The 15,925-nt window shown below is 33.9% G+C and overlaps 1 protein-coding gene across 3 annotated transcripts in view; it reads right to left on the reverse strand.

Annotated features, from left to right (window-relative positions):
• The window catches only part of Asap (ArfGAP domain of ASAP), a 718,739-nt gene that overhangs the window by 562,790 nt on the left and 140,024 nt on the right, over window positions 1-15,925 (reverse strand). For all 3 annotated transcript variants that reach the window (XM_090411444.1, XM_090411445.1, XM_090411443.1), the window contains exon 7: window positions 2,773-2,848. In XM_090411444.1, coding sequence (XP_090267570.1) covers window positions 2,773-2,848 — 76 coding nt within the window. The remainder of the gene's footprint in view (window positions 1-2,772; window positions 2,849-15,925) is intronic.

Here is a 15,925-nt window from a genome sequence, read left to right on the forward strand (position 1 = left end):
GGTGACAGAAACAGAAAAAAATAGTTGATTTACTACATCACAAGGATTAAGGGTACATCAGGGAAATAATGCAGTGGCTCCAAACTTAAACAAATTCAGCTGCATCACACTGCCAAAATCTGGGAGACCGTTTTGGGACCTTTGGCACGACTCCATCCATCATTGCACTCAAAAAGGGATCAGTTAGGACTCTAGAAGTCTATCTTTTACTATTAGTCTGTGCTGTGCCCATAAAGATGCCTCAGTAACCAAGGTGAAATACTGGCTTAGTAATCTAATTAGCTAAACAAATTTAATTAAGTATAAGATTTAGATGTGTTTTCTCAACTAAGCATCATGAGTGACAATTAACATCCAAGCATCCATACCAAAAATCCATAGAATCCATACTGTAGCAGTCATTTGATAGCATGATAAATATGTACAACATTAATATAATCCATATTTTATATATCTACTTGGAAGCAGTTTTACAATGTGAATAATGTACAATTTGCTATAGAGGTATTTGAATTTGATACTAGTGTAGAGTGTATAAGTCATTTTCCCCAACACAATATGTTTAAAGAACAATTATTTAATTAAATAAAATAAATGTACAGTTTCAGTACTAATACAATGTTTCCATTATGAAACACATTACAAGTTAACAAACAAAATGACAGCTATTAACTATTAAGACTGCATATACATCTCTCAAAAGATCTGAACATGTTTATTTGAGGTGAGTAACTTCTATATTAAAACAAGGACATAAAAGAATACAAATGGTTTCTAGAGCCAAGTGGGTATTTTCACAGCAAGTAACGGCAAACTATTTAAGACAGTGTGCACTCGATCATTACAAAAAAGTGTGCAGTGCAAAGGTGGGCAACTGTAACTGGTATTATAGTTGCAAGTTTAGAGTAATAATAGGTTAACTGAGCAGTTGCAAATTATTAGTGTGTTGTTTGATATCAGTTGAAAGCATACAAGATATTGTCACTTTCCATTAAAATATGTTTAAGGAATGAAAAAGGACAAATTTCACTGGTGAAATTATGTCTTCATTATGTAATGCATTATATGTTAATTAAAGCATTTAACAGCTATTAAATAAACTATCACATGCAAGCGCACACACACACATTTCTATAATTGGTTTTGTGCAGTTTGAAAGTCATAATCATAGCCAAGTTTACTATCATGATTACTATCAAACTGTGGAACTAAGTGGTGATAACAGTAGGTACCTGCTTTCAATATTTTAATTGAAGATATCAATGCAAATTGAATATATACTTAAGTACGAAGTATCTATATGGTAAATTTCTTCATCAAGTAATTTGAAAAGTTTGGTTTTGTGTCAGTACTATGTTTCATTAGCTGAGTGAAACCTCACTGGAGTGTATTACTGGCAGTAAAAAAACATCTGAATCATTTCAACCTTCAGAGGACACAATCCATGCTTATCTCCATATCATCATAAAAAAAAATGTAGGCAATTTCTATGTGAAATAGGAACTCTAACTCTGGGTTGTGTGTTCTTTCTGAGGAACTGGGTAAATATACAACAATTCCAGCGAAGAAAGGTTGTAAACCTATAGTATATTATAGTGTTATTAACAAATGGATGATCAGGAACTCTATTTATGTAAAAAATTAAATTGTGGAATAACAACTTGCACTGGAAAATATTATTTAGTATTAGCATAATTTTAGCCATATTTTGCAACCATTCTTAATGCACACAGGAAAAAAGATAAACAGGAATACCATGATATTAAAGCATGTGTTGTAATGCATGATATTAACTGTGGAGGCAAGAGTTCATCTATAAATAAACTATCAGAATTCACAGAAACAAAAAAATAAATCACTTACACAATAATGAGGAATATTGCTAAAGATAGCCTCCCAAAATTGGAAAGAACTCAGTCAATTTTTTTAAGGTGCAGCCAATAGATATTGGGCTTCACAGCATTCTTTACAGAAATGTTCTTATTAGAAAGACTCTATAAAGATAATAAATATTAATTTTTACCAACCTAAGTTCTTCCAAGTATGTGTCAATTAGGAACAATGCTTCAGATGACATTAATTTTTCACGCCACTTTAGGCCTCCAAATAAGCAAGGTGGCATTCACCAACCTTAATGTCGCGGGTGAATTTGTATCCACAGTCTGTTAGGAAGGCACAGATACTTTCCACTCAATATACTAGGCAAGCTGTATAAACATTCTACTCTAAAGACAGTCATGGATTTCTTAATCTTAGTCATACTATTATATGGTAGTGTAATGATAACAAGTAAGAGTAGTTGCATATTACAAATTATAAAAAATGGTCAGTTAAAGTCATGCTTATCTATAGAAATAACTTTATCAGTATACTAAATATGATTTAAAGACCTTTAGAGATTGTTGAGAATTTCTCTGTGCTCTGCATAACATGCAGTCATATCTGGTTCACTTCAAGTTCCATTTAAAAAGTAATGTATGCTTTTTCAACATCAAAGTGAGCTCAGCACAATATTTTTGGTTTCAGAATTAAATAATAAAATAGTATACTATCTAATTATGTGAAGCAATTTAATATAGTCAATGCTGACATGTATCTCTTCAATATATTTACACTTTTTATTTTTTTCAATAAACAGCATTTTCCTTATATTCATAGAAATCAATTTTCTGAAAACTAATTTTCTCTCTCTGACATACATGCACATCAAAGGATCTGACTTCAGATATATATGAAATAATGAAATTACACAATCATATGTGTTTGTATTACCTCAGCTGGAGAAATTTCTGTTCGTATTAATCCTGCCTCTTTTGCTTGTTGTTTTTTTTCTTTTTCAATTTTGGTCCTAAAAGAAAAATAATTTACTTATATGAATTAAATGAATGAACAGCCAGAAATATTTGTAACTCTGACATCTGTTTGAAAAAAAAAAAAAAAACTCCTTATAGAGTATGTTTCTCTGACAGTGTCTTAGATTTTTTTTAAACCAACTGATGTCTGATTTCAAGAAAGGAATCTCAAGCAACTCAAACAACTAAATACAACAGACAGTTACAAACAATTTATTATTAAGATTGGTTTCATTTTATACAGATATTAAATATTACACATGAAAGTTGTAGACCTATACAGTGTATTGATATTATGGGTAAGCTTAGGATTAGATAGTATAGACCTGCTTAAGGCCAAATATGGTAGGTTTTTCAACACCCTCTAGGACTTCTAATAAGCAAGGTAATGATCTTTCTAGGCAAGAAATCATCTTTGTCTTCCTCTGGATCTTTTTCCTGCCAACCTGGTAAAGAACACTTGTTTTAACCAATGTTAAGTTCTTTCCTAATATCCTCGTTTTTAATATGATATTGCCATTGATGCCATCTGTTCATGGCTCTAATCTTTCACTTGTTTTAACCAATGTTAAGTTCTTTCCTAATATCCTCGTTTTTAATATGATATTGCCATTGATGCCATCTGTTCATGGCTCTAATCTTTCTCAGGACTCTCATATCTGCGGTCTCTAGTCTTTGGTCAAGTGTTTTACTTCTGACCCAGCTCTCAGATCCATAAGTTAAAACTGGTTTGAACACTGTCTTGTATACAGCTAATTTTGTGTTTTGACTAATTTCTTTCTTATTTCATATAAATTTATTCAGTTGACTTCCTACCATACCAGCTTTACTAATTCTGTTGTGTATTTCCATATTTAATTTACCATCTTCATTAAAAATCATGCCTAAGTAGCTGAAATGTTTTACTTGTTCTATAGGTTCTCCATTAACAATGCAGTTGATATTTTTAATGCTTCTGCCTATTTACATTGTCTTTGTCATGTTACTGCTGGCCTTCATACCAAATATATTACAACAGTTATTCAATTTAGTCAGGGAATCTTGCAGACTTGTACTGGATTTATTTAGTTTTCATTTGAAATGAAAACTCACTTTATAATTTTCAAATCCACCCAACTTTCCAATACTTTTTCCATATTAGGGACGCTGCATCAAAACCTCGTAGAATGCTAAATTATATTAAGAAAATAACTATTCACTCAACAAATGACTTCTTCACATTTGGGATGATGCATCAAAATCTCCCTTAGAAAATGAGTATATCAAGAAGAGAACTATTTACTTAATAGCTGAACTTTCTCACTCACCATTCCATCTGCTTTCCCACAGATGCTATTTCTGCATTATGTCTTTTCAACAGATATTTCCATAGATGCTGCGCCAATGAACTGGCCATCAACAATATTCTCCCACTTTCCTGTAATCACCAGGAAATTGCTAAACCTAGTTCTCACCCACTTTTTTTCAATCCATATACCTTTCTCCTTCCCCACAGCGTTTTTTCCAATGTAAACACTTCCAGTTGTTCAAAAGAACTGGAAATGAAAAATATGGCTCTTTAAAAGAATAGATAAAAAAAGATAGCTGTTTCAAAAAATATATATAAAAAATTTAGCTGGTCCTCCTAAAGAATATGCATAAAGAATTTTGCTATATTCTTTGGAACAGTGTTGCTTAACTTTCTTTTCCAAAAAATTAATCGTCAGCAGTAAGAAATAAGCCCAGCAGTTTCATTCTTTATTATCAACTCTCCTGATCATACATAGCACTAATAGGCTATAAGTATTGCAACTATTCCTGTGTAGGTCAGATATAAATAATTAAATAAAACACTGATTCAAACAAACCTTTCAGGATTCAATGTTTCTCTGCATTTTTTAGAGTAGTCTTCATATGGTCTGTTCTACTTAGTTGATGGTACAGCTATTTTATTTAATAATTGATGCTTATTTACCAATGTCATGGTGGAATAGCAACCACCATCCTACTCAGATGAAATCTGTAATGGCTTGAAAAATGACAACAGGAACCAGATTATTTTAATTTTAGCCTACTCATCATCCCAATTTTCTGAGTGGTGACCTAAAGGGATATTCAGACTACTATAAGAGCACTAAATTGATTAAGTTTACATTGTTAATTTTGCATCAACAATTTTCCTCCAAATTAGTTTATTACTTGTTAACACTGTTTAAGTGAATCAATTCACCTAAACCTTAGTCTTCCTCTGGGTCTTTTTTCTTGCCATCTTGGCACCAAATACCTGTTTTGCTAATGTTTCGTCTCCCAATCTATGTAAATAAACATACCACCTTCTTAGAATAGCCCTGTTCGTTATATTCTTGAATGCCAACAATATCAAGTTTCTTCCTAATGTCTTCAATTTTAATATAAGTCTGTCATTGATTTAAGTCTGTCAATCTATTCATGCCCCTAATTTTTTGCAGAAGAATCATATCTACATTCTCTAATCTTTGGTCAAGGGCTTTATTTCTAACCCAATTCTCAGATCCATTACTTACACTGATTTAATAGTTTTAATGAAACATGTGCAATAAATATATTAAATTAAGTTCTCTGGTAACATACTAAACTTTTGGTTGATGAATTACAGATGTCAAATGTCGTCATTTGTATGTAATGTAAATTATATATACAGTCATACCCCAACTTACATGAATCCGGAGTTACACGATTTCTTATATGTACATATTCTAGTCCCATCTCACCACTAGTCGCATCTTTCCGCCGCTGGCCGCATTCGCCAGTGTCGCACATGCTGTGAACAAGCACTAACGTGTTTTGTGCGATCTCCATTCATACACAATTTTTATAGTCTACAAACCTTGCGATTGTTTTATGTTATGTTCTTGATAAAAATTTTATCACATAAAAAATAATAATGTCATCCAAAGGAAGCAAGTCCAATTCTTCTACAGCTAGCAAGAAAAGAAAAACGTTGACTTTGGAAACAAAACTCAACATTATTAAGGATTTTGAAGGCGGAATGAAAATTTGTGAGCTAGTAAAGAAGTTTGATCTACAGGAATCCATAGTAAGAACAATCGTAAAATAAAGGTTTACAGATTTTGGAGGATATAGATTCTAACGAGGAATGAATTGTAGCCACAAGGTAAGGAATAAAAAAATCATTAGCTTGCTATGAAGAAATTTTGTGCGACAGGAAAAAGACATTATGCCATCAGACGAATCTATTAGATTTTATGAAACCATTGACTTTCTTTTTTTTTTATGTGCGAAAAACTACAATTATGATTATATTTCTTAAAAAATATAGGTGTTTTTGTAAACCTTTGGTCCCAATTAACTAGTATTTTGTATATATAAATTACATGCAAAATTATACCCCGAGTTACGCGAATTCGACTTGCGTGCTTTTTGTTGGTCCCACCTACCGCATAACTTCAGGGTATGACTGTATATACAATTTAGTTCAATTACACTACATTAAAAAAAAACTAAGATAAAACATTTTCATTAAAATTAAAAATTACTTATTTTGATGCCCTAAATTTAGCAAAAGAAACCCATCTTTCCCATGTCCAACACTGTGCTTAAGAATGAGCAAAGATTGATTGATAGATATAGTAATCTATAATGGAATTGTCTGACTTAGCTTTGTCCTTCTTGTTCCCTTTAATAAGCACACTGAGGAAGATAACAGTAAAACAATGATTTTATACCTGAAACATTTTTTCATATGAATGACATTTTTTACTATGATACATTCATTAACCAATTGAGTGCTGGGATCACACAATGTCAAAAGTTCATCTAGAAAAGCATCTTGCACAAAGAAAAACTCCTGAAACAAATGCACAATTTTTATCTCTAATCACTCTTCTTTATCTCTATTCTTTATTAAAGAATATAAAATCTAACCTTGGATCTGATTTTTTTTTTTTAACCTAATAATGCAATGTTCAATTTGAAAACTAAATTGGAAAGCACCAAGAACTCTTTCTAATTATGTCTTTCTAATCATGAATCAAACATCATAATTAGTGAAAAACTGTACTGTTTCTTCAAAAACTGAAATAATCGAATTTGTTCTTTTTAAACTATCATGTTGGAGGTATAATGAAATATTTATAACACTAGGAAAGGATTAAAAGCTAATTTTATGCTTCCAATATTTTGTCTCAGTCACTGAGATCTTCAGGATTATAACTAACTCTTGTAACATACACACTCAAATACAACACAATACTAAGTGAAACATGTCGGTGACTCTAAAGTGCTATCTAAGGGGTGTTTGTAGGTGGCCCTCTATGGGCATTTGTAGGTGGCCTAGGATGTAAAGTGGGATCTCTGATATGTTTCCAAAATTTTGAAAAGTTTTATGCAACCATATTTATTTAAATTCAGTTGATTTCTGAGTGTCGCCACAGATTCTAAAAACAATTTTTCTTTTTTGAATTTACTATGGTAGAGCATGGTGGTTTTTCTCCAGATTCTGTGAGTTGTATCCAAAACATGTTCTGCAAGGCCAGATTAACCATAGTCATGACTGCAGAGGTATGATTTGTGTTCTTTTAAACAGATGGGTGGTGATCTACCTGTATGACCAAAGTAAGCCAGCTTGCAAAACAGGGTACTTTATATACTCCAGGCACTGAGAGAAGAGGGAGCTGATCGTTGGTAGAATGGATAAGGGTAGCAAGTTTATGGTGCGGCTTAAAAGCTGTGTAGATGTCCTTAAAAAAAGTGCCTGGCGCTAATTTTTCTGATGTGACATGGATGTAGGGGATGGTGATGGCATTTCTGAAATCCTTCAGAAGAGATGGGTGGGGAATGGGGGAGGAACAGATTATTTTTTTTTAATTCTGTAATCACTGTAGCCATTGGAAAGGAAGGTGTTGTGTATGTGGTTGAGTTCATTAATTATCAGAGATCCCACTTTACATTCTAGGCCACCTACAAATGACCATAGAGGGCACACCACCTAGACAGGACTTTAGTCACCCACATGTTTCACTTAGTATTGTGTTGCATTTGAGTGTGTGTGTTACAAGAGTTATTTGTAATCCCTGAAGATGTCTCAGTGACTGAGACAAAATATTGAAAGCATTAAAATTAGTTTTTAATCCTTTCCTAGTGCTGTAAATATTCCATTATACCTCCAACATGATGTCCTCCCAGCACTTAAGTCTCAACACATGGATTCTTTTTAAACTAGTCTCTGCTAATTCCAAAAAATTCAGTTCACAACTCTTTAATTTTTTTTTTTTTAAACAAACCATCGGGCATCACTTTTTTGACAATCACCAAAATGTTGGAACATTGCTTAACAGATAAGGCAATGTTTATTGAGATGGTATTTTCAATTATCATTACAATCACATGTGGACCAATCAAAATTCACATTCAGTTATTCATTCAATATATCATCAGCAATTCTCAATCGATAACTGGGCAGATATCTTTGGAAACAGGTTATTGGAACCATATGTTTTGCCAAGCAGGCTTTGACAGGAATTTTTTTTTATTGTGACCTCTTGCAAAAACCTAGTAGAACACATTTTTCAAAATGTGACTGATAATATTCCTTTACAGAAAGTAGAGAAACGTGGTTAATGCATGATAGAGCCCCACTACACTTCAATCATGGTTGCAAGACATCCTGATCAAAAGTTTCCTGAAAGATGGATTTTAAATAATAAATTACACGATAAACTTTTGATCTAACTTATTAACTAACTTATTAACTAACTGGGATGTATCAAGTCTGTGAATCCTTTCCTATGAGGATAAATGAATGTTTTTTGCACTGTAAAATTTAGTAGAATGGTAGAAAAGAGCTGATAACAATATAAATTACTAAAAGGGATTTCATAAGTGAGAGAGAGAGAGAGCAATTTTTCAGCACGTCAGGAGAGGTGATTAAAAAAAAAAAAAAGACCATATATGGTCTTTTATCTTTAAAATCACCTCGCCTGCCAAAGAGGGAAACAATGTCAATAAGACCCATCATGAACTGAACTGACTCTCCCACCTATAGAATTGCTAAATCTTTTTTCAAGACAATCAAGATCAATCATCAAGAATTCCACACATTTTCTTGAAAAAATCAGGGATATTCAAATACAAGAGTCGGATTTGTTAGCTTTGACATTGTTTCCCTCTTCACCAACATTCCATTACCTGACACTGTTAATTTACTATATGATGATTATCCTCCTGATATTACAAAGATTTTTGAATTTGTTATACAATCAGGATATTTCAGCTAAAAACAAGATCTATAAACAAGTTGAAGGTACTGCCATGAGTAGCCCTCTGTCTCCACCTTTGGCAAACTATTTTTTGAACCATCTAGAAGATACCTTGTTCTCATCCATTCATCCCCAACCCTCTCTTTGGTTTCATTATGTTGGTGATGTCTTGCTATTTGGCCTCATTCTGAAAATGAACTTACCATTTTCCTACAACAGATCAATAGCCTTCACCCACACATTGAGTTCACCATGGAAAAAGAAAAGGCTGGTAGTTTACCATTCTTGGACAACTGCCTAACATGCACATCCTCTGGTAATTTATCAACAGACTGCAGGGTTCCAATCCCTTATATTTCTGGCATCCCGGAATCGATTGGTAGAATTTTGAAGAAGTATCATCTCATTCCCACATTTTCCAATCAACAAAATTTCTCTGATTAATAATAAAATAATAACTTCACGTTTCGACCCCTGTATTGAGGTCATCTTCAGAAGGATACATTCAGAAGTATAAGAACAAGCTACATGTTGTTGCACTCTATACAAGTAAATTACATCTACGTTGTTAACTAATCTTTTTTCTTAGCCTGCCCTCTAGTGGGGAAAAAAAAATTAAAAAAATAAAAAATAAATAAATAAATTAATTAATAACTACAATAAACTCTACTAAAGTCCTGACATACTAGGATTCTTCTGGAATTATACAGTTATATTACGATTATCTTTTGGATTTGTACAGTACATGCTGCTATTGAATGTTCAAGGGAAAAAAAAAAAAAAAACACTTCACTAGGTCTTGTATTGAGATTTTTCTTCGTGGTTGCTAGAAAGCTGCAAGAAAAATCTCAATACAAGACAGTGAAGTGTTTTTTTTTTTTTTCCTTGAACATTCAATAGCAACATGTACTATACAAATCCAAAAGATAATCGTAATATAACTGTATAATTCCAGAAGAATCCTAGTATGTGAGGATTTCAGCAGAGTTTATTGTAGTTTTTAATTAATTTATTTTTTTTTCCACTAGAGGGCAGGCTAAGAAAAAAGATTAGTTAACAACGTAGATGTAATTTACTTGTATAGAGTGCAACAACATGTAGCTTGTTCTTATACTTCTGAATGTATCCTTCTGAAGATGACCTCAATACAGGGGTCGAAACGTAAAGTTATTATTTTATTATTAATCAGAGAAATAATCTTTTCAAGTGTTTTGTGTCCCTAATTTAACAAATATGAATGCTGATCACCGTATAACCTTAAAAGAAAAAAATTTCTCATCTGTTGCACTTTACAAAAGACAAACTGTCACCGCTATCATTAGCTGGCATTTACCAGATACCTTGTGAATGTAATCTAACATACTTTGGACAAACAGGCCGTTCTGTAGAAAAAAGAATTAAAGTACATTAATATTATATCGAATACATGAAACCACCAAAGTCTGGTCAGGCACAACATAGTATTGACATTAAAATAAATGTCCAGTGAGATAAAGCTCATTTCTCCATAGATTCAGGTTTAAACATAAATGACTTTTCAAAGAAAGTTGTGCAGCCCTTTCACATCGGCCAAATCTGAATCGGAACGATTGTCTCTCTCTTCCAAAAGTTTGGGAGATTCTTATCTTATATAACCATCAAAAATAGTTTAATAATACTATTTATTAATACTAATTTCTAGAGCATGGCAACAGTTTTTAATTGGTAAACCACCGACTGCTGTATGTACTTTGTAATCTGGTTCTACGCACTGATGATATACTGTTATTTTCAGTACGAAATGTGTATTTTCATTTCATTAAAGTTAATTACTGTGGTTATCATGCCACAGGTACCTTTAAAGATTGAAAGACGGATTGGTCAAGAGGGATCAAATTCAGAGCTTACTGGGTCACCTAACCTAAATTTTGTGGTTTTTATTTATGGGGTCATCTGATTCACTGAAATCATTAGCATAATATAACAGCAGTATGATTGGTAATGGAAGCCATTCTGAACATCCTCTGAAGTCTGTTCATCCTACAATGTTTCTTCTTTTGCCAGCTACAAAGGTATTTTTATAATTATGAAATGGTTATTTTTGACCACAAGAACTATAGGAAAGATAGACTTCTATTTGGGTTTGTAGGCCAGATTTATTATAACGAAGTTACCAACTAGTTTCGCCAACTATAGCTGATGGCTTTGTCAGGGTAAAGAAATATAGATGTAAAACCACTTAAACGCTAAAACTGTTACACTAAAACTGTAAAAGAACCAAATATAATTGCATTTTTACAAAAAACAGAAGAACGCATACATCACACGCATAGAGCATGTATGATTTCACTTGTTATGTAGGAACGTTCTATAATTTGTAGCAAAATTCAATTCTGGCAAGTTCAAAGATCTAATGAGGGTCTTCCAAATCTCAGACAGAATTAATCCTTGGTTTCTATTTAGGTTTTGTCTTGAACGAATAACTGTTGTGGCTCCTTTTATCATTTGGGAGCGGAAATCCTCCTATAAGTAGAGCATGGCACTTTTGTCCCATCCTATGGTATGGTTTGTCCTAGAGAAATGAAAGGCGAACCCCAATTTGTCTTCTCTATTATTGTTTAGATCTCCTATGTGTTACTTTCTCCTGATTTCAAAACTTCTAGAAGTCTGGCCAATGTAGTTCAAACTGCATGAGCAAAGGCTATTGTAGACCCCAATACAGATCTTCTGGCAAGCCTGGATGTTACATCCTTATTCACTAACATTCCAGTAGAGGAAGTAATCGACATTTTAAGAAGCCTCTTCCCCCAAGACATTACTTCTCTGTTCCATCATTGTTTAAAATCCAACTTTTTCCTATGAAATAAAACTATTTATCAACAAGTATCAGGCCTTGCAATGGGAAGCCCTCTTTCACCACCTTGTGCAGATCTCTTCATGGAGAAATTTGAGAGTAAAATTTTATCTCAACTATACACTAAACCTGCAGTGTGGTTGGAGATATGTGGATGACCTTTTTATTGTTTGGAAAAACACTGAAAAGGATCTGTTCGAGTTTCTAAGCAAGATCAACTCTTTGCACAACAAAATTAAATTCACTTTAGAACTTGAGAAAGAAAACCAATTACCATTTCTGGACACTTTAATTATGAAACAAACAGATGGACGCATCAGCCTTACAGTCTATCACAAACCAATACAGGTCGATTCTTGCACTTCACTTCTTCACACCACATTTCTGAGAAACTTAGCATTGTACACATGCTAAAAAATAGAGCCTCTCTTATTACGACAGATGAATAAAGACCTCAAAGATGAACTCTCCCTGATATCAAATAACCTTACAAAGAATGGATATTAGAAAATTGATCCACAAGATACTTTTCTGTGACCCCCCACAAAAATAACCTGAAGATATACATTATAATTCCACTATCGTAATTCCTTATATGGGAACAGTTTCCAGTAAGATTGCCAGACTCCTCAAGCCACATGGAATATGAGTGGCTTTTAAACCTTCAAAGACCATCTGCCAACTCTTAAGATCTCCAAAAGACAGTCAATCTTTTTACAAATATGCCAGAGTCTACAATATCCCCTGCTCATGTGGTTTGAACTACATTGGCCAGACTTCTAGAAGTTTTGAAATCAGGAAAAAGTAACACATAGGAGATCTAAACAATAATAGAGAAGACAAATTGGGGTTCGCCTTTCATTTCTCTAGGACAAACCATACCATAGGATGGGACAAAAGTGCCATGCCCTACTTATAGAAGGATTTCTGCTCCCAAATGATAAAAGCCACAACAGCTATTCGTTCAAAACAAAACCTAAATAGAAACCAAGGATTAATTCTGCCTGAGATTTGGAAGACCCTCATTAGATCTTTGAACTTGCCAGAATTGAATTTTGCTACAAATTATAGAACGTTCCTACATAACAACAAGTGAAATCATACACGCTCTATGCATGTGATGTATGCGTTCTTCTGTTTTTTGTAAAAATGCAATTATATCAGGTTCTTTTACAGTTTTAGTGTATCAGTTTTAGCGTTTAAGTGGTTATACATCTATATATCTTTACCTTGACGAAGCCAACAGCTATAGTTGGCGAAACTAGTTGGTATAACTTCGTTGTAATAAATCTGACCTACAAACCCAAATAGAAGTCTATCTTTCCTAAAAGTATTTTTACTTATTTCCTTGATATTTTACCTTCTATCTGTATTGCAGGTTTTCAATGTTCATGATAAAAAAAAAAAAAATTTTCAATGTTCATGATGTCCGCACGGTTAGCCTAGTGGCTGTGCACTTCTCAACCGTATGACTGGGGAAGGAGTGTCCCAGGTTTGATTCCTGTTGAAGGCGTAAGGAATTTGAGGATCTTCCTCAGCCATAGCCAAGTTAGCCGGTGTTGGGCACAGGCAGTAGGGTTTTTTCTGCCAGTTTATCTGGCGTTTTTCACCCCACAAGCAGGCAAACCGGCCCCGTGAACACACACGGATCTACAGCCATAAATACTTAACCCCCCCATGAGGGGTCTCAACTCGCCCTAATAGGGACGGGGGAGAAAAAGGGAGAAAACTCCATACAAATAAATAAATAAATGTTCATGATGCCACTACAAAGAGCTCTATCTCAGAAATGTGAGGTTTTCAGATCCATGTTTAATGGAGCCTTTTCGATAATTTTCAGGTGCAGAACATGACTTTAAATGTTTTTGACAGGAGTATGGAACACTATGTATAAATGACAATACATTGTATAATTTAGAAAACATCATTTTATGAGAACCTCCATGTAATCCCAAGACTCATCAAGGAAAGCCTGCACCAACCCACAGAATATATATCTTTCCTTAGATTTGAAGTGAATGAGTCTAAATAAAGATATGACTATCTGACAACTCATTCACTGCTCCAAGCAAAAAATTATCCTTACCCATTTGCTACCTACATTCTTATTCAATTTCCATATATAGTATTTTTTTTCCTTTTTTTTTTTTTTATCACTTCTCCTGCCATGTGCCGAAAAAATTTCTCTCTCTCTCTCCTATGAAATCCCTTTTAGTAATTAATGTTGTTATCAGCTCTTTTCCACCATTCTACTAAATTTTACAGTGCAAAAAAAAAAAAAAAAAACAATTTATCCTCATAGGAAAGGATTCACAGACTTGATATATCCCAATTTCCTATTTCTGAATACTCCCTACTTGCTCATCTGTACTGAATGAAAAACAGAAATACTTACTTTAAAAGCAACACATAGAAACTTCCTTAGCACATAGAAATTAACAGATCCTGCTCCTGAACACACATTTAACAGTATGAATAAAATTTGTGACAAATATAACAGATCCATAGAGCAGCAATGAAAATATGAAGGGACATGCACTCTTTGAATGAAAAAGACCTGGATTTGATCTTTGTCATGACATGAATCATCCTTATACATTATAAAAACTTTTGCAACTGAAAGTAAGATAACTATTCTCAATATGCAGGTAAGAGGGGGGGGTTCTCCCCTCCCTGAAACTCATGTTCTTTCTCCAGCAAAAATAGCCAAACTAACCAGAGAGCACATATCATTAAGGCAAAAATATAATGCATAGCAGTAGTAGTAGGCGATGTAGTGTATATACAGTGCAGATGGTGAATCTTGCAGTATTTAAGGGTCAAAGCTGTATAACTGAGAGGAGACCTCCACATAGCCTTTAAAGGAATGAGGAGAACCGACCAGGGCTTCTGACCTAATGTCCAATCGTCACCTTCTCGTGGTGCACCCTGTTGGGTATCTACTTTGATACTGAACGAACGAGGATGGGCTGGCAATTTGGGATTTAGCCGACCAAATTGTATTCTTATTGGTTAAACCAAAATAAAAAATGATGGTACAACATGACAAAATTTCATGCCGGCTGGGGCGTCGCCCGGTTAAACAAGGCCCCCGTTGTTTTCGCCAGGGAACCAGGGCGAACAGCGAAAAGTCAGCTACTGGAACAAATCTGAAAACAAACCCCAACTCAACATCACCAGAGTTAAAGATCGGTACTATCAACGTAAGAAGCCTGAATGGCAAAGAAATGGAGCTAGCTGAGGAATTAGATAAGTACCAGATCGACATAATAGGGGTGACTGAAACAAAAAAGACCAAAACTGGTGAGATCTTTCTGAGCAATAAATACAAAATGTTATATGCAGGCAATGACAATCAAGGAAAAGAAGGAGTAGCCATAGTATTCAACACAAAATACGAGGCTAATCTTCTTGAATGGCAGTCAGTCTCAAGTAGAGTAATGTGGGCAAATATGAGAATGGGGAACTGGACAATGAGACTTATTTGTGCCTATGGTCCCACAGAAGGTTCTACTAAGGTAGAAGTGGAGGAATTTTTTGAGGCTTTAGAAAAAGCAACTGACACAATGAAAAAGGAAAAGTTGGTCCTTGTTGGGGATCTAAATAGTAGAGTAGGAAATGATTGTGAGACATACAAAAATATTTTGGGAAAATTTGGAGAAAAGAGCAAAGCTAATAATAATGGCAAATATCTGTTGGATTTCTGCTCAGGACATGGACTGGTTATTACTAACACCATGTTCCAACATAAAAATGTGCACAAATTCACATGGAGAGAAGAGGCTAGGAATAAGAAAAGTCTCATTGACTATGTTATTGTTGATAGTGATGTTTTCTCCCTGGTGCAGGACACCAGAGTGTACAGAGGATTTGAAATTGGAAGTGATCACTATTTAGTCTTGAGCAGGATAAAATTGAATTTCACATTGAAAAGAATAACATGTAAGAAAGTTTTAAAGCGAATAAAAGTTGAGCAGCTCTCAGATGTAAACTGTAGACTAAAA

This window comes from Typopeltis vanoorti, chromosome 21 (assembly GCF_054136105.1).
Source record: "Typopeltis vanoorti isolate ZY-2024b chromosome 21, IOZ_Tvanoo_1.0, whole genome shotgun sequence".
NCBI lineage: Eukaryota > Metazoa > Arthropoda > Arachnida > Uropygi > Thelyphonidae > Typopeltis > Typopeltis vanoorti.